The sequence below is a fragment of the Carcharodon carcharias genome, chromosome 7, assembly GCF_017639515.1.
Source record: "Carcharodon carcharias isolate sCarCar2 chromosome 7, sCarCar2.pri, whole genome shotgun sequence".
In the NCBI taxonomy this organism is placed as follows: Eukaryota; Metazoa; Chordata; class Chondrichthyes; order Lamniformes; family Lamnidae; genus Carcharodon; species Carcharodon carcharias.
Window position 1 is genome coordinate 100,445,306 of NC_054473.1, and position 22,572 is coordinate 100,467,877.

Genomic DNA, 22,572 nt, shown 5'->3' on the forward strand with positions numbered 1-22,572 from the left:
TGAATCTCAGTATTAAGCGTGTTACTGTTTGTGATTGTCAGTGTCGGTTGTGTGTTACTGAGATGTCATTTGCAGCAGCGGGCATCTAAGTTACTGAGATGTGATTCTCAGTATCGAGCATGTCACAATTTGTAATTCTCAGTGTAGGGTGTGTGTTTTACATAGATGTGATTGTGTCAGGTGTGTGTTGCTGAGATGTGATTCTCAGTGTTGGGCGTGTGTGTTGCTGAGGTGTGATTCTCTGTCAGCTGTGTCTGTTAGTGAGGTCTGATTCTCAGTTTCAGGTCTGTGTGTTACTGAGGTGTGATTCACAGTGTCTGTTGTGTGTTTTACAGAGATGTGATTCTCAGTACCAAGAGTGTTACCATTTCTGGTTCTCAGTGTAGGGTGTATGTTTTACATAGATGTTATTCTCAGTGCCATGGGTGTGTTACTGAGTTGTGATTCTCAGTGTCGGGTATGTGTTAATGAGATGTGATTCTCAGAGTCCGGTGTGTGTTACTGAGATGCGATTCTCACTGTCGGATATGTTTTACTGAGATGTGATTCTCAGTTTCAGTTATGTGTTACTGAGGTATGATTCTCAGTGTCGGGTGCATGTATTACTGAGATGTGATTCTCAGTATCAGCTGTGTGTGTCAATGTGATATGATTCTCAGTCTCGGGTGTGTGTGTTACTGATATGTGAATCTCACTGTCAGCTGTGTGTGTTAGAGAGATGTGATTCTCAGAGTCGGTTGTGTGTGTTACTGAGATGTCATTTGCAGCAGCAGGCATGTAAGTTATTGAGATGTGATTCTCAGTACTGAGCATGTCACAGTTTGTGATTCTCAGTGTCGAGCATGTGTGTTACTGAGACCTGATTCTCCGTGTCAGGTGTGTATCGTACTGAGATGTGATTCTCAGTGTCAAGCATGTCACAGTTTGTGATTCCTAGTGTAGGGTGTGTGTTTTAGATAGATGTGATTCTGTGTCGGGTGCGTGTTACTGAGGTGTGATCTCAGTGTTGAGTGTGTGTGTTACTGATTTGTGATTCTCACTGTCAGGTGTGTGTGTTACTGAGTTGTGATTCTCACTGTCGGGTGCTTATGTTACTGAAATGTGATTCACAGTGCCTGTTGTGTGTTTTACAGAGATGTGATTCTCAGTGTCGGGTGTGTATCTTATTGAGATCTGATTCACAGTAATCGAGGTTGTTAACGTTTGCAATTCTCAGTGTAGGGTGTATGTTTTACGTAGATGAGATTCTCAGCCTCGTGTGTGTGTTACTGAGATGTGATTCCCAGTGTCGTGTGTGTGTGCTACTGAGATGTGATTCTTAGTGTCGGGTGTGTGTGTTACTGAGATGTGATTCTCACTTTCGGGTGTGTGTGTTGGTGAGATCTGATTCCGTTTCGGGTGTGTATCGCAGAGATGTGATTCTCAGTATCAGCTGTGTGTGTTACTCTGATGTGATTCTCAGTGTTGGGTGTGTGTTACTGAGATGTGATTCTCACTGTCTGGTGTGTGTTAGTGAGATGTGATTCTCAGTGTCAGCTGTTTGTGTTACTAGATGTGATTCTCACTGTCAGGTGTGTGTTACTGAGATGTGATTCTCACTGTCGGGTGTGCATCTCAGAGATGTGATTCTCAGTATCAGCTGTGTGTGCTACTGAGATGTGATTCTCAGTATCTGCTGTGTGTGTTACTCTGATGAGATTCTCACTGTCGGGTGTGTGTGTGTTACTAGATGTGATTCTCACTGTCAGGTGTGTGTTACTGAGATGTGATTCTCACTGTCGGGTGTGCATCTCAGAGATGTGATTCTCAGTATCAGCTGTGTGTGCTACTGAGATGTGATTCTCAGTATCTGCTGTGTGTGTTACTCTGATGAGATTCTCACTGTCGGGTGTGTGTGTGTTACTAGATGTGATTCTCACTGTCAGGTGTGTGTTACTGAGATGTGATTCTCACTGTCGGGTGTGCATCTCAGAGATGTGATTCTCAGTATCAGCTGTGTGTGCTACTGAGATGTGATTCTCAGTATCTGCTGTGTGTGTTACTCTGATGAGATTCTCACTGTCGGGTGTGTGTGTGTTACTAGATGTGATTCTCACTGTCAGGTGTGTGTTACTGAGATGTGATTCTCACTGTCAGGTGTGTGTGTGTGTGTGTGTTACTGAGATGTGATTCTTAGTGTCGGGTGTTTGTGTTACTGAGATGTGATTGTCACTTTCGGGTGTGTGTTAGTGAGATCTGATTATCAGTGTCGGGTGTGTATCGCAGAGATGTGATTCTCAGTATCAGCTGTGTGTGTTACTGAGATGTGATTCTAGCTGTCTGGCGTGTGTTAGTGAGATGTGATTCTCAGTGTCAGCTGTTTGTGTGTGTTACTAGATGTGATTCTCACTGTCGGGTGTGTGTTACTGAGATGTGATTCTCACTGTCTGGTGTGCATCTCAGAGATGTGATTCTCAGTATCAGCTGTGTGTGCTACTGAGACATGATTCTCAGTATCAGCTGTGTGTGTTACTCTAATGTGATTCTCAGTGTTGGGTGTGTGTGTTACTAGATGTGATTCTCACTGTCGGGTGTGTGTTACTGAGATGTGATTCTCACTATCAGGTGTGCATCTCAGAGATGTGAGTCTCAGTATCAGCTGTGTGTGCTACTGAGATGTGAGTCTCAATATCTGCTGTGTGTTACTCTGATGTGATTCTCACTGTCGGGTGTGTGTGTGTTACTAGATGTGATTCTCACTGTCGGCTGTATGTGTTACAGTGATGTGAATCTTAGACTCTAGTGTGTTACTGAGGTGTAATTCTCAGTGTCAGGTGTGTGTGGTACTGAGAAGGGTTTCTCAGTGTCAGCTGTGTGCATTACCGTGAAGTGATTCTCAGTGTCGGGTGTGTGTGTTACAGAGATCTGATTCTCAGTGCCTAGTATGTGTTTTACTGACATGTGCTTTCATTGTCAGGGCGTGTGTGTTAATGAGATGTGATTTTCAGTGTTGGGTGTGTATGTTATTGAGATTTGATTCACAGTGCCTGGTGGGGTGTTTTACTGAGATGTGATTCTCAGTTTCGGGCGTGTGTGTTACTGAAATGTGATTCTCAGTATTGAGCGCGTTACTGTTTGTGATTTTCAGTGTCAACTGTGTGTGTTACAGAGATCTGTTACTCCATGCCGGCTGTGTGTTATTCAGAAGCGATCGCAGTGTTATGTTTGCGTGTTACTGAGCTGTGCTCGTCAGTGTCGGGTGTGTTTGTGTGTGTTACTAAGATGTAATTCTCACTTCCGGGTGTGTGTTATGAGGTGTGACTCTCAATGTCGGGTATATGTGTTACTGGGATGTGATTCTCACTGTCGTGTGTGTGTGTGTTACTGAGATGTGATTCTCAATGCCGGGTCTGTTACTGAGATGCGATTCTCAGTGTTAGGTGTTAGGTGTGTGTAATACTAAGGTGTGATTCTTAGCGTCGGCTCTCTGTTCCTGAGCTGTGATTCTGCGTTTGCTACTGATATGTGATTTTTCGTGTCTGGTGTGTATATTACTGAGATGTGATTCTCAGTGTCTGGTGTGTGTTACTGAGATATGATTCTCAGTGTCGGGTGTGTGTGTTACTAAGATGTGGTTTTCAATGTTGGCTGTGTGTGTTACTGAGATGTGGTTCTCATTGGCAGCTGTGTATGTTACAGAGATCTGTTATTCCATGCCAGGTGTGTGTTATTCAGATGTGATCGCAGTGTTGGGTGTTTGAGTTACTGAGATGTGATCTCAGTATCGGGTGTGTGTTTCACTGAGATGTGATTCTCAGTGACCGGTGTGTTATTGCGATATGATTCTCCATGTTGAGTGTGTTAGTGGGATTTGATTCTCAGTGTCGGGTGTGTGTGTTACTGAGATGCGATTCTGAGTTTCGGGTGTGTGTGTGTTATTGAGATGCGATTCTCAGTTTCGGGTGTGTGTCACTGAGATATGATTCTCAGTGTCGGGTGTGTGTGTTACTAAGATGTGGTTTTCAATGTTGGCTGTGTGTGTTACTGAGATGTGGTTCTCATTGGCAGCTGTGTATGTTACAGAGATCTGTTACTCCATGCCAGGTGTGTGTTATTCAGATGTGATCGCAGTGTTGGGTGTTTGAGTTACTCAGATGTGATCTCAGTATCGGGTGTGTGTTTCACTGAGATGTGATTCTCAGTGACCGGTGTGTTATTGCGATATGATTCTCCGTGTTGAGTGTGTTAGTGGGATTTGATTCTCAGTGTCGGGTGTGTGTGTTTCTGAGATGCGATTCTGAGTTTCGGGTGTGTGTGTGTTATTGAGATGCGATTCTCAGTTTCGGGTGTGTGTCACTGAGATGCGATTCTCAGTTTCGGGTGTGTGTTACTGACATGTGATTCTCAGTTTCGGGTGTGTGTTACTGACATGTGATTCTCAGTGTCTGCTGTGTGTTACTGACATGTGATTCTCAGTGTCTGCTGTGTGTTACTGACATGTGATTCTCAGTGTCTGCTGTGTGTTACTGACATGTGATTCTCAGTGTCTGCTGTGTGTTACTGACATGTGATTCTCAGTGTCTGCTGTGTGTTACTGACATGTGATTCTCAGTGTCTGCTGTGTGTTACTGACGTGATTCTCAGTGTCTGCTGTGTGTTACTGACATGTGATTCTCAGTGTCTGCTGTGTGTTACTGACATGTGATTCTCAGTGTCTGCTGTGCGTTACTGACATGTGATTCTCAGTGTCTGCTGTGTGTTACTGACGTGATTCTCAGTGTCTGCTGTGTGTTACTGACATGTGATTCTCAGTGTCGGGCGTGTGTGTTTCTGAGATGTGAATCTCACTGTCGGTTATATGTGTGATTGAGATGTGAATCTTGGTCTCTGGTATGTTACTGAGATGTGATTCTCAGTTTTGGGGGTGTGTGTTACTCAGATGCGAGTCTCAGTTTCAGGTGTGTGTGTTACTGAGATGCGATTCTCAGTGTCTGCAGTGTGTTACTGAGATGCGATTCTCAGTGTCTGCAGCGTGTTACTAAGATGCGATTCTCAGTGTCTGCAGCGTGTTACTGAGATGCGATTCTCAGTGTCTGCAGCGTGTTACTGAGATGCGATTCTCAGTGTCTGCAGCGTGTTATGAGATGCGATTCTCAGTGTCTGCAGCGTGTTACTGAGATGCGATTCTCAGTGTCTGCAGCGTATTACTGAGATGCGATTCTCAGTGTCTGCAGCGTGTTACTGAGATGCGATTCAGTATTAATTAGTTTGTCTCTATTTTAGGTGTTGCTCCTTTCAGTGGCGCTACCACTGGAACCGGGGGTCGCATCCGGGATGTACAGTGCACAGGCCGTGGAGCACACACCATTGCCGGAACTGCGGGCTACTGCTTTGGCAATCTTCTGTGTCCAGGTGAAGGATGAGACTTCATATTTTGGACCACTGTTTAAGTCTGTCACTGCCTGTTGCAGGGTGTGAGGTACCTGTGTCCACCATTAACCTTTAAATGTCTGCTGCTTTTTGTTGACTGCGGTTCGGTTTGTTTCCTCCTCCTTTGCCAGTGTCTGCTTGCTTCAGTCCATCAGCTGCATCCGTTTCTCTCACTGATCACCACGCATAAGTTGTGGTTAATGCTGGTTAAACTATTCTGTGTTTGCAGGCTACGAGCAGCCATGGGAAGATCAGATGTTCACTTATCCCCGGAATTTTGCACGGCCCCTGGAGGTAGCAATAGAGGCCAGTAATGGAGCTTCTGATTATGGGAACAAGTTTGGGGAGCCAGTTCTGGCAGGTAGGCCATGGCAGGCATGAACCCCTCATCTGTTCACGTCTGGTCACGGTGGTTGGCCAACTCCTGCATCTGGTCATATCCTGGGAGGTGCGGATCCATGTGTGTCTGTATTTCACCGGGTGTTTTTTTTTTTCATTTCAGGATTTGCGCGCTCATTTGGAATGCTGCTCCCTAATCTGGGGAGGAGGGAGTGGCTGAAACCGGTGATGTTCAGTGCTGGCATTGGAACCATTGAAGATCTGCACATTAGCAAAGAACAACCAGAACAAGGTGGATGTTGTCTGGGTTAATGAGGTGTTCGCATTTTAGGGGCACGGGGATTAGCCGGAGGTTTTGTGGGACTGTCCCAGGACCATTTGATGGGACGGTGTAGAAGGAACTTTTTGTATCTAACCCCGTGCTGTACCTGTCCTGGGAGTGTTTGATGGCGACAGTGTAGAGGAAGCTTTACTCTGTATCTAACCCCGGGCTGTATCTGCTCTAGAAGTTTTTCTTGGCGCAGTATGTGAAGTATTAGTTACATATTTCCCATTTGGGTTGTGCCTCTTCTTGATCAGCCCCTGTTGTCATGATTTGGCCCAGTAAGTGGAGGTCGAGAACTTTGTATTCCTTCGGCTGCAGGCTCCATATCATCTTTGGCACTATGGGAGAGAGTTTACAGCTTTGCAGTGAAACGTATCTTTGTAAAATACAATGTCCTCTTCTAACGGCTAGAGATGTGATTTTGGTCAGAACTTCTACATCTGTTGACAGTTTTTTGTTTGCTCTGTTTAAACTGGTAACCAGTTATATTCTAGTGACAATCCTGAATCAGGTTTGTCTGTCTGCTTTATTACACTGAGGGGTTAAGGAAACCTCTGCACTGACCTCTGTCCTGAGTGTTCTAACTGCTGCATTGATATTTCTGCTGTTATTTTTAAGTCATGTGCTGACCCCCCTGTCCTGTTTATTGGATTCTGTGTTTTGATCTCTGTCCTGTGTATTGGGTCCTGTGTGCTGATCTCTGTCCTGTCTGTTGGGTTCTGTGTGCTGATCTCTGTCCTGTCTATTGGGTTCTGTGTGCTGATCTCTGTCCTGTCTATTGGGTTCTGTGTGCTGACCTCTGTCTAGTGTATTGGGTTCTGTGTGCTGACCTCTCTGTCCTATGTATTGGGCTCTGTGTGCTGATATCTGTCCTGTGTGTTGGGTTCTGTATGCTGAGCCCTCTGTCCTGTGTATTTGGTTCTGTGTGCTGAGCCCTCTGTCCTGTGTATTTGGTTCTGTGTGCTGACCCCTCTGTCCTGTGTATTGGGTTCTGTGTGCTGACCCCTCTGTCCTGTGTATTGGGTTCTGTGTGCTGACCCCTCTGTCCTGTGTATTGGGTTCTGTGTGCTGACCCCTCTGTCCTGTGTATTGGGTTCTGTGTGCTGACCCCTCTGTCCTGCGTATTGGGTTCTGTGTGCTGACCCCTCTGTCCTGTGTATTGGGTTCTGTGTGCTGACCCCTCTGTCCTGCGTATTGGGTTCTGTGTGCTGACCCCTCTGTCCTGCGTATTGGGTTCTGTGTGCTGACCCCTCTGTCCTGCGTATTGGGTTCTGTGTGCTGACCCCTCTGTCCTGCGTATTGGGTTCTGTGTGCTGACCCCTCTGTCCTGCGTATTGGGTTCTGTGTGCTGACCCCTCTGTCCTGCGTATTGGGTTCTGTGTTGACCCCTCTGTCCTGCGTATTGGGTTCTGTGTGCTGACCCCTCTGTCCTGCGTAGTGGGCTCTGTGTGCTGACCCCTCTGTCCTGCGTATTGGGCTCTGTGTGCTGACCCCTCTGTCCTGTGTATTGGGCTCTGTGTGCTGATATCTGTCCTGTAAATTGGGCTCTGCATGCTGACCTTTCTGCGCTGTGTATTGGGTTCTGCGTACTGACCCCTCTGTCCTGTGTATTGGGTTCTGTGTGCTGATCCTTCTGCCCTGTGTATTGGGTTCTGCGTGCTGACCCCTCTGTCCTGTGTATTGGGTACTTTGTGCTGACCCCTCTGTCCTGTGTATTTTGATTCACTGCAATGACCCATGTGCCTGGTTTCAGAGATGGAGGTGGTGAAGATTGGAGGCCCAGTCTATCGAATTGGAATGGGCGGAGGAGCAGCCTCTTCAATCCAGGTAAGGGTCAGTGTGATGTGCTAGTGAAGGGCAGTGAGCGGCAGTGGTGGGAAGTGTTGGGGAAGTGGTGAGGGAAAGCAAGGGTGTGGGATGGAAAGGCAACCCCTGTTTCTCTTGTAGTTACTCTTTGTCATCTCCTCCCTCTGCCCGCCCAGGTGCAAGGAGACAACACAACGGAGCTGGATTTCGGAGCGGTTCAACGCGGTGATGCTGAGATGGAGCAGAAAATGAACCGAGCTCTGCGAGCCTGCATAGAGAGCCAGGACAACAACCCCATCTGTAGCATTCATGATCAGGGAGCAGGAGGCAATGGTGTGTGGGAGCCTAGAGGCTGGAGCTGAAAGTAATCACTGAATACACATTGGAACTGTAACTGGGTGTGCTGAAAACCTGGTGTTGGAAATGAGAATAAAAACACAAAATGCTGGAAAAACTCAGCAGGTCTGACAGCATCTCTGGAGAGTGAAACATAGTTAAAGTTTTGAGTCCTTATGAGAGAACTATCAGAACTAACAAGAAGTAGAAATGCAATGAAATTTATACTGCTTAAGGGAGGTAGAGCAGGTGAAACTGGATAGAAGGCCAGCAACAGGTGGGGGCAAAGGGCCAATAGCACAAGTTATCATATTGTCTTCCATCCACCTAATTTCCCTCCTGGTGTTGGAAATGGGGTGGGCAGAAGACATTATGATAGTTTATGATATTGGGAGGAGTTTATATTCTTTAGGGATTGTGTACAGTGGGAATGAATGGGAAATGGTGTGGGCCCATTGGTGTTGCATACAATGGGAGTAAATGGGAAGGGTTTTGGGTCCATTGGGATTGTGTGCAGTGGGAGTGAATGGGAAGGCATTTGGGTCCATTGGTGTTGTGCACCATGGGAATGACTTCAAAGGTGTTTGGGCCCATTGGTATTGTGTACAGTGGGAGTGAATGAGAGGCAGTTTGGGTCCAGTGGTGTATTGTGTACAGTGGGAGTGAATGGGAAGGGGATTTTGTCCATTGGGATTGTGTACAAAGGGAGTGAATGGGAAGGGGTTTGGGCCCATTTGGATTGTGGACAGTGGAAGTGAATGGGAAGGGGTTTGGGTCCAATGACATTGTGTACAATGGGACTGAATGGGAAGGGGTTTGGGTCCAATGGGAAAGAATGGGAAGGGGCTTGGGTCCATTGGAATTGTGTACAATGGGAGTAAATGGGAAGAGATTTGGATTAATTCGTATTGAATGCAAATGGAAGGAATGGGAAGTGGCTTGGGTCCATTGGGATTGAGTAGAGTGGGAGTGAATGGGAAGGGGTTTGGGTCCAGTGGGAAAGAATGGGAAGGGGCTTGGGTCCATTGGAATCATGTACAATGGGCGTGAATGGGGAGGGGTTTGGGTTCATTCGTATTGAATGGAAATGGAGGGAATGGGAAGTGGTTTGGGTCTATTGGGATTGAGTAGAATGGGAAGTGGTTTGGGTCCCTTGGTGTTGTGTACAATGGGAGTGAATGAGAACGGGTTTGGGTCCAGTGGTTTTGAATGTAGTGGGAGTGAATGGGAAGGAGTTTGGGTCCATGGGATTGAGTGGAGTGGGAGAGAATGTGTCGGGCTTTGGGTCCCTTGGTGTTGTGTACAATGGGAGTGAATGAGAAGGGGTTTGAGTCCAGTGGTTTTGAGTGTAGTGGGAGTGAATGGGAAGGAGTTTGGGTCCATTGGGATTGAGTAGAGTGGGAGAGAATGTGTCGGGCATTGGGTCCCTTGGTATTGTGTACAATGGGAGTGAATGGGAAGGGATTTGGGTCCAATGGGATTGAGTAGGGTGGGAGTCATTGGGCGGGGGTTTGGGTCTTTGGGATTTTATACAGAATGAATAGGCAGGCGTTTTGGGATTCTGTTCTGGCATTGTTTATTTGAAGTGGTTATCATTCTCTCTATTTCACCTGATATGTAGAGCTGATGCCTTCCTTCTGCCCTGTAGGTAATGTGTTGAAGGAGCTAAGTGAGCCAGCTGGGGCCATGATTTACACCAGCAAATTCAAGGTGGGTCCTTTTTTAATACTATATGTGTTAGCTTCATCAAATCAAATGTTGGCAGCTTAGGACTGAACTGTGAATGAGATCTATGTGTTTAGATTTTGCCCCGACTCTATTCACTGATTAGAGCACAGAACGAGGCCTTTCAGCCCATCAAGACCATGTCAGCTCTCTGTACAGTAATCCAATCAGTTCCATTCCTCCACTTTATCTCCGTTGCCCTGAAAAAGTTAATTTCATTGTCACCTCTTCCATCACCCTTGTTCAGAGTTCAGAGTCATTACTACTCGCTGTATAAAGAATTTCTTTGTCACATTCCCCTGCACCTTTTGCCCAAAACCCTAAATCTGTGCTCATTCGGTCTTGTGCTATCAGCTAATGGTGTTACAATTTCCATAGAGACCAATAACTTAAAATAAAATTGAAGTCCTAGTGACCAACTTAAGGGAATTAAAAACATAAGAAAGAGGCACAGGAGTAGGCCATTCAGCCCTTGGAGCCCACTCCATCATTCAGTGAGATCATGGTTGATCTTCTACTTTAACACCATTTTCCTCATATAGCTTGATGCTTTTAATATGTAGAAATTTATAGATCCCACTCTTGAATATACTCAGTGACTGAGCCTCTACTGCCCTCTGCGACAGAGAGTTCCAAAGATTCGCTACCCTCTGAATGAAAAAATTTCTCCTCATCTCAGCCCTGAATGGCCTGCCCCTTATTTTGAGACTTTTACTGTAAAACACAGACTAAAAAGCGACAGAGATTAAAAACTATTTCATTAGGCAATTTATATGCTAAATTACAGAAGAGATCTCCCATTTAACATTTAAAATAACTGAAAATCTCTCTCCATAGTTACAGTTACTCTATCCCTTAAGTAGACGTTCTATTATCTCGGAAACAATCCAAAGTGATTCTTAGCTTCAAAAATCTTGCTTCTCTTCCTCTTGCTTTCCCAGCCAGATAAGTTATAATCCCCAGACTGGATTTTATGATGACTGTTACCCTGGAGCTTTCTTCCTACAGCCAAAGCTAGGCAAATCTTCCAGTCTCATTTAAATCCTCACAAATGTCTTTTCAGTCCGACCACAAGCTCCCGCCCGTATTCATGCACACTGAACCATAGAGACTTGCTACCTCCACCTTTCAGCTCTCTGAGACTAGCCTGTCGATGAGATTCAGGGATATCTTAGGACAACCTTGTAATCCGATTCTATAGTAGCTCCTGATGCATTCTTCATCTTTCAAAGTCCATCTCCGTGGCAAAGTGAATCACATGGGCCATGTATCCAGGTAGAAAATGAGTTATCCTTTAGACCCCAACTCTATCTTGCAGTTAAATAGACAGTTTAAAATATAACGACTTACACCCTGGCATTCTTAATACCTCAGTTAATGTTTCAAATCTGTATGGCTCTTCGGAGCTAAAGAGAAGTAGAAATGTGACGAAATTTATGCTGTTTAAGCGGGGTGGAGTAGGTGACGCTGGATAGAAAGTCAGTGATAAGTGGAGGCTAAGGAGAGATTGACAATGATGACATGGACGTTAAGACCAAAGGAGTGTTAATGGTAGTGGTAAGGGCTAAAGAAGGCTGATAGTGGCATAAGAAAAGAAAGTAGAATGTGTTAATAGAACAAGGGTCAGCACTCTGTGAAGAACAACATGGGGCAAATAACAGATGGCCCTTTTGGGGGTGGGGTGGGGTGGGGGGAAGGGACACTGGTTGGGGAAAAAGGATAGAGAAAGGGATAGAAAGAGGATAGAACAATGAATAAAAATTAAAATAAGTAAATAAAAGATAAATTTTAAAAAGGGATGAAGATAGAGGAAGAGATTTCATGGTCTGAAGTTGTTGAACTCAATGTTAATTCCAGAAGGCTATAAAGTGCCTAATCGGAAGATGAGGTGCTGTTCCTCCAGTTTGCGTTGGGCTTCACTGGAATATTGCAGCAGGCCAAGGACGGACTTGTGGGCATGTGAGCAGGATGGTGTGTTGAAATGGCAAGCGACAGGAAGGTTTGGGTCATGCTTGCGGACAGATTGAAGGTCTGTCTGAAGACAAACTTCAAACCAAGAACTCTCTCCTCCATCCCTACCCCTTTTTTCATATATTCTTCAAATTTATTTTAATTTTTCATTTATTTATTTTTATTCATTATTCATTGTTTTGCCCCCCTTTTTATCCTTTTTCCCCCAACCACTGACTCCTCCCCCCACCCCTCCCCGAAAAGGGCCATCTGTTACTTGTTCAAAGAACAAAGAAAAGTGCAGCACAGGAACAGGTCCTTCGACCCTCCAACTCTGCGCCGATCATATTGCCCATCAAATTAAAACATTTTGCACTTCCAGGGTCCATATCCCTCTATTCCCATCCTATTCATGTATTTGTCAAGCTGCCTTTTAAACACCAGTATCGTACCTGCTTCCACCACCTCCTCTGGCAGCGAATTCCAGACACTCACTACCCTCTGCATAAAAAACTTCCCCCGCACATCTCCTCTACAGTTTTCTCCTCTCACCTTAAATCTGTGTCCCCTAGACTCTTCCAGCCTGGGAAAAAGCTTCTGACTATCTACTCTGCCCATGCCACTCATAATTTTGTAAACTTCTATCAAGTCGTCCCTCAATCTCCATCATTCTAGTGAGAACAATCCGAGTTTCTCCAACCTCTCCTCGTAGCTAATAACTTTCAGACCAGGTAGCATCCTGGCAAACCTCCTCTGCACCCTTTCCAATGCCTCCATATCCTTTTGGCAATGTGGTGACCAGAATTGCATGCAATATTCCAAGTGTGGCCTAACCAAGGTTCTATATAGCTGCAGCATGATTTCCCAGCTTTTATACTCAATACCCCTGCCGATGAAGGCAAGCATGCCATATGCCTTCCTGACTACCTTATCCACCTGCGTTGCCACTTTCAGTGACCTATGGACCTGTACACCCAGATCCCTCTGCCTGTCGATGCACTTAAGGGTTCTGCCATTTATTGTATAATTCCTACCTGTATTAGACCTTCCAAAATGCACTGCCTCGCATTTGTCCGGATTAAACTCCATCTGCCATTTCTCCACCCAAGTCTCCGACTTGGGCCTACCCTTTCCCTGGCTACCCTCTTGCTTTTTACATTTGTACAAAAGGCCTTGGGATTTTCCTTAATCCTAGTTGCCAATGACTTTTCATGACCCCTTTTAGCCCGCCTGACTCCTTGCTTAAGTTTCTTCCTACTTTCTTTATATTCTCCACGGGCTTCATCTGTTCCCAGCCTTCTAGCCCTTACGAATGCTTCCCTTTTCTTTTTGACTAATCTCACAATATCCAGTTGTAATCCTTTGACAGTCCTCTTCATTATCTGAAACTCCTCCAACCTTAGTGTCGTCAGCAAACTTACTAATTAGCCCATTCACATTTTCCTCCAAATCATTTAGATATACTACAAACAGTAAAGGTCCCAGTACCGATCCCTGCAGAACACCACCAGTCACAGCTCTCTATTCAGAAAAGCATCTTTCCACTGCCAGTTTTGTATCCATCTTGCCAGCTCACCTTTGATCCTGTGTGACTTTACCTTCTGTACCAGTCTGCCATGAGGGACCTTATCAAAGGCCTTACTGAAATCCATGTAGATAAAATCCACTGCCCTTCCATCGTTGATCATCTTTGTCACTTACTCAAAAAACTTGATCAAGTTAGTGAGACACGACCTCCCCTTCACAAAACCATGCTGCCTCTCACTAATATGCCCATTTGCTTCCAAATGGTAGTAAATCCTGTCACGAAGAATCTTCTCCAATAATTTCCCTACCTCTGATGTAAGGCTCACCAGCCTGTAATTTCCTGGATTATCCCTGCTACCCTTAAACAATGGAACAACATTGGCCACCCATAGCCAGTGAGGATACAAAGATTTCTGTCAAGGCCCCAACAATCTCCTCCCTTGCCTCCCTCAGTACTCTGGGGTAGATCCCATCTGGCCCCGAGGACTTATCCACCTTAATATTCTTCAAGACGCCTAACACCTCTTTTTTGATCTCAACATGATCCAGGCTATCTACACACTCTTCCCTAGACAAATTGACCGCTAAGTCCTTCTCTTTGGTGAATACTGATGAAAAGTACTCATATAGTATCTCTCCCATCTCTTCTGGCTCCACACACAGATTCCCACCTCTGTCCCTGAGTGGGCCTACCCTTTCCCTGGCTACCCTCTTGCTTTTTACATTTGTATAAAAGGCCTTAGGATTTTCCTTAATCCTAGTTGCCAATGACTTTTCATGACCCCTTTTAGCCCGCCTGACTCCTTGCTTAAGTTTCTTCCTACTTTCTTTATATTCTCCACAGGCTTCATCTGTTCCCAGCCTTCTAGCCCTTACGAATGCTTCCCTTTTCTTTTTGACTAATCTCACAATATCCTTCGTTATCCAAGGTTCCTGAAACTTGCCATCCTTCATCCTAGCAGGAACATGCCAGTACTGAATTCTTATCAACTGAAGTTTGAAAGCCCCCACATGTCACTTGTTGATTTGCCCTCAAACATCCGCCTCCAGTCCAGATTCCTCAGTTCCTGCCTAATATTGTTATAATTAGCCTTCCCCCAATTAAGCACCTTAATCCGAAGACTCCTGTTATCCTTATTCACCAGTACCTTGAAACTTACTGAATTATGGTCACTTTTCCTGAAATGCTCCCCTACTGAAACTTCGACCACCTGGCCAGGTTCATTCCCTAATACCAGGTCCAGTATTGCCCCTTCCCTAGTTGGGCTACCTACATATTATCTCAGGAAGCCCTCCTGGATGCACCTTACAAATTCTGCACCATCCAAACCCCTAGCACTAAGTGATTCCCAGTCAATATAGGGAAAGTTAAAATCATCCACCACAACAACCCTATTGCTTTTATATCTTTCCAAAACCTGCCTACATAACTATTCCTCAATCTCCCGCTGGCAATTGGGAGGCCTATAGTAAACCCCCAACATTGTGACTGCACCTTTCCTATTTCGGAGCTCCACCCATATTGCTTCGCTGCATGAGCCCTCCGAGGTGTCCTCCTGTCGTGCAGCTGTGACATTGTCCTTAACCAGCTGTGCAACTCCCCCACCTCTTCTATATCCCTCTCTATCCTGCCTGAAACATCTGAATCCTGGAATGTTTATCTGCCAATCCTATCCATCCTTCAACCAAGTCTCTGTAATAGCAATAACATCATAATCCCAAGTACTAATCCAAGCTCTAAGCTCATCTGCCTTGCCTGTTATACTTCTCGCATTGAAACAAATGCATTTCAGACCCCCAGTCCCACTGTGTTCAGTAATTTCTCCCTGCCTGCTCTTCCTCTTAGTCCTACTGGCTGTATTCACTAGTTTCCAGCCATTTATTTCACCTGCTGACCTATTGCTCTGGTTCCCACCCTCTGCCATACTAGTTTATACCCTCCCAAGTGACACTAGCAAACCTCGCAGCCAGGATATTGGTGCCCCTCCAGTTTAGATGCAACCTGTCCTTCTTGTACAGGTCCCACCTGTCCCGGAAGAGATCCCAATGATCCAGATATCGGAAACCCTCCCTCCTACACCATCTGTTCAGCCAAAAGTTTAGCTGCACTATCTTCCTATTTCTAGCCTCACTGGCACATGGCACAGGGAGTAATCCTGAGATTACAACCCTAGAGGTCCTGTTTTTTAACTAACTTCCTGAACTCCCACTGCAGGACCTCGTCACTCTTCCTGCCTGTGTCGTTAGTACCAACGTGTATCACGACCTCTGGCTGTTCTCCCTCCCCCTTCAGAATGTCCCTTAGCTGATCAGCAACATCCTGGACCCTGGCACCAGGGGGGCAACATACCATCCTGGTGTCTCTTTCACAACCAGAGAAGTGCCTTTCTGAGCCCCTGACTATAGAGTCCCCTATGACAATTGCTCTTCTGTGCTTTGACCACCCCCCCCCCCCCCCCCCCCCCCCCCTCCCCCCTCTGCTGACCAACAGAGCCAGCCTTGGTGCCACTGCTCTGGCTACTGCTATTGTTTTTCCCTAATAGGCCATTCCCCACAACAGTATCCAAAACGGTATACCTGTTAGAGAGGGGGACAGCCACAGGGGATTTCTGCACTGACTGCCCTGCCCCTTCTAGCGGTCACCCATCTATCTATCTGTACCTTGGGTGTGACCACATCTGCAAAACTCCTGTCCTTAACGCTTTCTACCACCTGAATGCTCCTAAGTGCATCCAACTGCTGCTCCAACCAATCCATGCGGTCTGTGAGGAGCTGTAATTGGGTACACTTCCTGTAGATATAGTTGTCCTGGACACTTGAAGCGTCACAGATTTCCCACATCCCACAGGTGAAGCACTTCACCCCAGCAACTGCCATATCTAGAACTATTTAATAAATTAATTTAAATCTAATAATTGCTTATTGACTCCTTATTAACCATATGCTCCCTAGGTCTAGATTTCTACTATAAATGCTAAATTCTAAGAACAGTAATTCCCTGCTCTAGATACTCTCTACTTATTAATTAAGTGATTAATTTATTATGTTCATGTTGTTCTTTCACTGACCGACCCTTGCTCTGCTATTAGCACATTAAGCTTTCTGACCTTAATGCCACCATCTGCACCTCCTTTAGCCAGTACCACTGCCATTAACACCCCTTTGTCCTTTAGTTCATGACATCAGTGTCAACCTCTGCTTTGCCCCCCACCTATCGCTGGCCTTCTATCCAGCTTCACCTGCTCCAACCCACTTAAACAGTATAAATTTCATCACATTTCTACTTCACTTTGGCTCTGAAGAAGAGTCATACAGATTTGAAACATTAACTGTTTCTCTCTCCACAGATGCTGTCAGACATGCTGAGTTTTTCCGGTCTTTTCTGTTTTTATTTCAGAGTTCATCTGTAGCATTTTGCGTGTATTCTTAGTACTTCCCTGGGACTTGGTTCTAACAGTTTATCTGCTGTCATCACAGCTGCCCAGGCATATACCACACTTTCTTCCCTGTTAAACAACTTGGACCCCGCTTTGATCTTTAACAATAATGCCACCCAGGCTTCTTGTCGGCAGAATTCAGAACAGGTCACATGACTCTCTCCATTCCTTTATTCTACCTGAAATTGAAGTAACACACCGAAATACAACAATCTCCTAAACCCCTTATTTGTAACAATGGTGGACAGTTTTTCTCTGTGTACCGTACTTAAACCTGTCATAATCTTACACACCTCTACCAAACTTCCCTCAACCTCCTTTGCTCCAATGAGAACAGCCCCAACTTCCCCAGCTTAATCTTGTAGCTAAAATCTCCCATTCCTGCAACCATTCTGGTAAAACTCCTCTGCATCCTCTCAAAGACTTCCTAAAGTGTAACGGGCAAGATTGTAAGCAACACCTAGATGTGGCCAAACCAGAATTAACCTCTCACTGGTCTCACAGTGACTCTCTCGCACTCTCAAAGAATCACAGAATCTCACAGTGCAGAAGAGGCCCTTTGGCTGACCTACCTACCTAATCCCATTTACCAGCACTTGGCCCGTAGCCTTAAATGTTATGACGTGCTAAGTGCTCATCCAGGTATTTTTTTGAAGGATGTGAGGCAACCCGCCTCCACCACCCTTCCAGGCAGTGCATTCCAGACCGTCAGCACCATCTGGGTAAAAAAGTCTTTCCTCACATCCCCCCCAAACCTCCTGCCCCTCACCTTGAACTTATGTCCCCTCGTGACTGACCATTCAACTAAGGGTAACAGCTGCTCCCTGTCCATGGCTCTCATAATCTTGTACACCTCAATCAGGTCACCCTCAGTCTTCTCTGCTCCAACGAAAACAACCCAAGTCTTTCCAACCTCTCTTCATAACTTAACTGTTTCATCCCAGGCAACATTTTGGTGAATCGCCTCTACACCCCCTCCAGTGCAATCACAGCCTTCCTATAATGTGGCGACCTGAACTGCACACACTACACCAGCTGGTGGCCTCACCAAGGTTCAATACAGCTCCAGCATTGACCTCCTCACTTTTGTAATCTGTGCCTCGATTGATAAAGGCAAGTGTCCCCAGTGTCTCTTTTTCACCACCCCACTAACATGCCCCTCCGCCTTCAGAGATCAATGGACACATAAGCCAAGGCCCCTTTGTTCCTCAGAACTTCCTAGTGTCATGCCATTCATTGAGTACTTCCTTGTCAAATTACTCCTTCCAAACTGTATCACCTCACACTTTTCAGGGTTAAATTCCATCTGCCACTTATCTGCCCGTTTGACCATCCCATCTATATCTTCCTGTAGCCCAAGACACTCAACCTCACTGTTAACCACCCGGCCAATCTTTGTGTCATCCGCAAACTTACTAATCCTACCCCCCACATAGTCATCTATGTCATTTATATAAATGACAGATAATAGGGGATCCAGCATAGGTCCTTGTGGTACGCTACTAGACACTGGCTTCCAGTCACTAAAGCATCCTTCCATCATCACTCTCTGTCTCCTACAACTAAACCAATTTTGAATCCATCTTATCAAATTATCCTGTATCCCATGTGCATCTGCCTTCTTTATAAGTCTCCCATGTGGGACCTTGTCAAAGGCTTTGATGAAATCCATATAATCTACATCAACTGCACTATCCTCATCTACACACCTGGCCACCTCCTCAAAAATTCAATCAAATTTGTTAGGCATGACTTCCCTCTGACAAAGCTATGCTGACTATCCCTGATCAAACCTTGCCCCTCCAAGTGGAGATAGATTCTCTCCTTCAGAATTTTCTCACAATAATTTCCCTACCACTGACATGAGACTCACTGGCCTATAGTTCCCTGGCTTATCTCTACAACCCTTCTTAAATAGCGGAACCACATTAGCTATGCTCCAGTCCTCTGGCACCGCCCTTGTGACCAGAGAGGAATTAAAAATTTGGGTCAGAGCCCCTGCAATCTCCTGCCTTGCCTCCCTCAGCAGTCTAGGACACAATTATCCGGATCTGGAGATTTGTCCACTTTTAAGCCTGCCAACACCTCCAATACCTCACAGTCTCTCTCCCCGAGTTCAAAACCTTCATCCTTATTCTCTCGGGTGAAGACGGATGTGAAGTACTCGTTCAACACTCTACCGATGTCCTCAGGCTCCACCCATAAATTGGCCCCTTTCCCTAATGGGCTCTACTCTTTCCCTGGTTATCCTCTTCCCATTGATATACTTACAGAATATCTTGGGATTTTCCCTACTTTTTCCAACCAGAGCTTTCTCATATCCCCTCTTTGCTCTCCTAATTGCTTTCTTAAGCTCCATCCTGCGCTTTCTGTACTCCACTAATGCCTCCGCTGTAGATTTCCCCACAAGTAGCTGTTCCCAGTCTCCCTTGGCCAGATCCTGCCTTATTTTACTAAAGTCCCCTCTCCCCAAATCCAAAACACTTTTTTTGCAACTTGTCTATTTCTTTGTCCATAACAAGCTTAAATTGTACCATGTTGTGGTTGCTATCACTAAAATGCTCTCCCACCATCACCTCAGCCACCTGTCTGGCTTCATTCCCCAGAATTAGGTCCAGCACCGCACTATCCATTGTTAGACGCTCTACATATTGATCTGTACACATCTCAAGAAATCCGCTCCATCCAAGCTCTTAACACTATGTCTGTCTCAATTAATGTTGGGAAAGTTGAAATCACTTAATAAAATTACCCTATTGATATTGTTTTTACACACCTCTACAAACTGTGCACTTATTTGCTTCTCAATTTCCTGCTGACTATCTGGGGTTTTATAATAAACACCTAACAATGTGGCTGCCCCTTTTTTATTCCTAAGCTCTACCCACAAAGCTTCATTCGATGCCCCCTCCAAGATATCATCACTGCTTACTGCAGTAACTGACTCCTTAACTAATAATGCAATACCTCCTCCTCTTTTATCCCCTCACCTGTCTCGCCTGAAGATTCTGTATCCTGGAATGTTGAGCTGCCAATCCTGCCCTCCCTCAACCACGTCTCAGTGATGGCAACTATATCACAACTCCACTTGTCAATCCTCAATCTTAACTCATCCGTTTTACCTGTAATACTCCTGGCATTAAAGTAGAGGCCCATCCAGTCTTGCCTTACTCCCTTGAAACTTAATGCAGCTGTACTCCCTCTGACTTGATTGTTTTATTGTATTATGATGTGTCCCTATTCTGCTGACGTTCTGTGTCCCCTCCCCCTGCCAAATTAGTTTAAACTCCTCCCAACAGCACGAGCAAACCTGCCCGCAAGGATGTTAGTCCCGCTCTGGTTTAGATGTAGACTATCCCACTTATACAGATTCCACCTTCCCCAGAAACAGTCCCAGTATTCCAGGAATCTAAAACCCTCCTTCCTGCACCAACTCTTAAGCCACATATTCATCTGCGCTATTCTCCTATTTCTGATCTCACTAGCACGAGAGGTCAACTGCCTAACTCGCTGAATTCTTGATACAAGACCTCATCATTCTTTCTACCTATGTCATCGGTACCAATATGTACCATGACCTCTGCCTCATCATCCTACCTCTTCAGGACGTCCTGCAGCCATTTAGTGACAACCTGGACCCTGGTACCAGGGAGGCAATACACCATCCTGGAGTCACATTGACGGCCACAGTAGCGCCTATCTGTTCCCCTGACTATAGAATCCCCTATTGTTCTTCCTTCCTACCTTCCTGTACAGACAGGCTACTTGTGGTGCCAGAAGCTTGGCTCTGTCTGCACTCCCTTGGAGGAACCATCAGCCTCCAAAATGGAATACCGATTTGCAAATGGGACCCCAGGGGAATTCTGAACTACCTGCCTGTTTCTCTTGGACTGCCTGGTGGTCACCCATTTCCTTCCTTCCTCAAACCCCTTCAGCTGCGGTGTGGCCACCTCTCTAAACGTGCTATCCACGATGCTCAGAGTCGCGGATGCTCCACAGTGTCCTCAGCCGCCGTTCCAGCTCTGAAACCCGAGCTTCCAAGAGCTACAGCTGAACACGCTTCCTGCACACATGCTGGTCCTAGGCACAGGAAATGTCCCCGGCTTCCCACATGGAGCACACCGTGGTGTTGAGCTCTCCTGCCATGACCTATCCCTTTAAATTAAACTTTTTAAATCAATTACTCTAGGGCCCTTCTTTCCTGATCCTCTTTGCTACAGAATATACAAACTATAAACCACAAAAAGACCTTAAGCTATAAGCGTTAAAAGTAGTAAATACTTACCCGACCTTACCACTACTTACCAGTCATTCCTTTCCATTGTAGCCTCTACTGCTGCAGCAGGGCAAGGCCACTCTCTGAAGATTTAAGAAGTTGGATAGCAAAGAGCACCTCTTCCCCTATGCACCGAATTCCCACTGTGCACCAAATTGCCAATACCCACACTTACTCTGGCTGTGTCTCATTCACGATGAGGTCTCTCCCCTGTTCATGTGCAAGCACGCTTCTAAATAGTCCCTTTCTTAAATAGAGCTGAGGTGAGCTGAGATGACTCTCACTAGTTAAGATTCAAATAGTAATCAACACCTATTCAGGCCCTAATCAGGCTTTAGGTGATTAACAGTTAACTGTCACACAGTCAGCTGAGTCAGCTACCTTACCAACCTTTTAACTAGACTACTGAACTTACAAAAATTAAAGAGAAAGACTTACCAGTTCAATTCCCACTGTGCACCAAATTTCCAATACCCACACTCACTCTGGCTATGTCTCACTCAGGATGAGGTCTCTCCCCTGTTCTCCTTTTATCCTCACTGCGCTCTCACCTCTCTCACTGGTATCACAGTGTCTCTCTAACCCACTCCGCCACCACTTTTTATCCCCACTGTACTCTCATCTCTCCTGCTTTTCTTGTAGTGTCTCTCTCATTCTCTCCAGTGCCTCCTTTTATCCCCACTGTGCGTTCACCTCTCACTGTTCTCACAATGACTCTCTCTCTCTCTCTCTCCCCCTCTCCCACTGCCTTTTATACCTGATGTGCTCTCCCCTCTCCCGCTGGTCTCGCAGTGACTCTATCGCTCTCTCCACCACCCCTTTTATCCGCACTGTGCTCTTGCAGTTATTCATTCTCTCTCCCTCTCTCTCTCTCTCTCTCTTTTTCTCTCCCCCACCTCCTTTTATACCCGTTGTTTCCTCTCCTCTCCCACTGGTCTTCCAGTCAATCTCTCGCTATAACCACCACCTCCTTTTATCCCCGCCGTGCTCTCACCTTTCCCACTGACCTCACAGTGAATCTCTTGCTCTCTCTGCCACCTCCTTTTATCTCTGCTGTGTCTCTCTCGCTCACTTTGCCATCGCTTTTTATCCCCGTTGTGCCCTCACCTCTCCCACTGGTCCCACAGTGACTCCTTTGCTCTCTCCGCCACCTCTTTCCCCGCTGTGCTGCCACCTTTTATCCCCGCTGTGCCTTCACCTCTCTCACTGGTCTCACACTGACTCTCTCCACAACCGCCTTTTATCTCCGCTGTACGCTCATGTCTCTCACTGGTCTCGAAGTGTCTGTCTCTCTCTCCACAACCATCTCTTGTACCCGGTGTGTTCTCATTTCTCTCGCTAGTCTCACAGTGTCTCTTTCACTCTCCCCACCACCTCCTTTTATCCCCGGTGTGCTGTTACCACTCTCATTGGTTTCAGTATCTCTCTCACTCACTCCACCA

The 22,572-nt window shown here is 45.9% G+C and overlaps 1 protein-coding gene across 2 annotated transcripts in view; it reads left to right on the forward strand.

Moving 5' to 3' along the window:
* Positions 1-22,572, forward strand: part of pfas (phosphoribosylformylglycinamidine synthase) — a 224,335-nt gene that overhangs the window by 142,460 nt on the left and 59,303 nt on the right. For both annotated transcript variants that reach the window (XM_041190696.1, XM_041190698.1), the window contains exons 9-14: positions 5,263-5,391; positions 5,639-5,770; positions 5,912-6,040; positions 7,827-7,900; positions 8,056-8,212; positions 9,864-9,925. In XM_041190696.1, the coding sequence (XP_041046630.1) occupies positions 5,263-5,391; positions 5,639-5,770; positions 5,912-6,040; positions 7,827-7,900; positions 8,056-8,212; positions 9,864-9,925 (683 nt within the window). The remainder of the gene's footprint in view (positions 1-5,262; positions 5,392-5,638; positions 5,771-5,911; positions 6,041-7,826; positions 7,901-8,055; positions 8,213-9,863; positions 9,926-22,572) is intronic.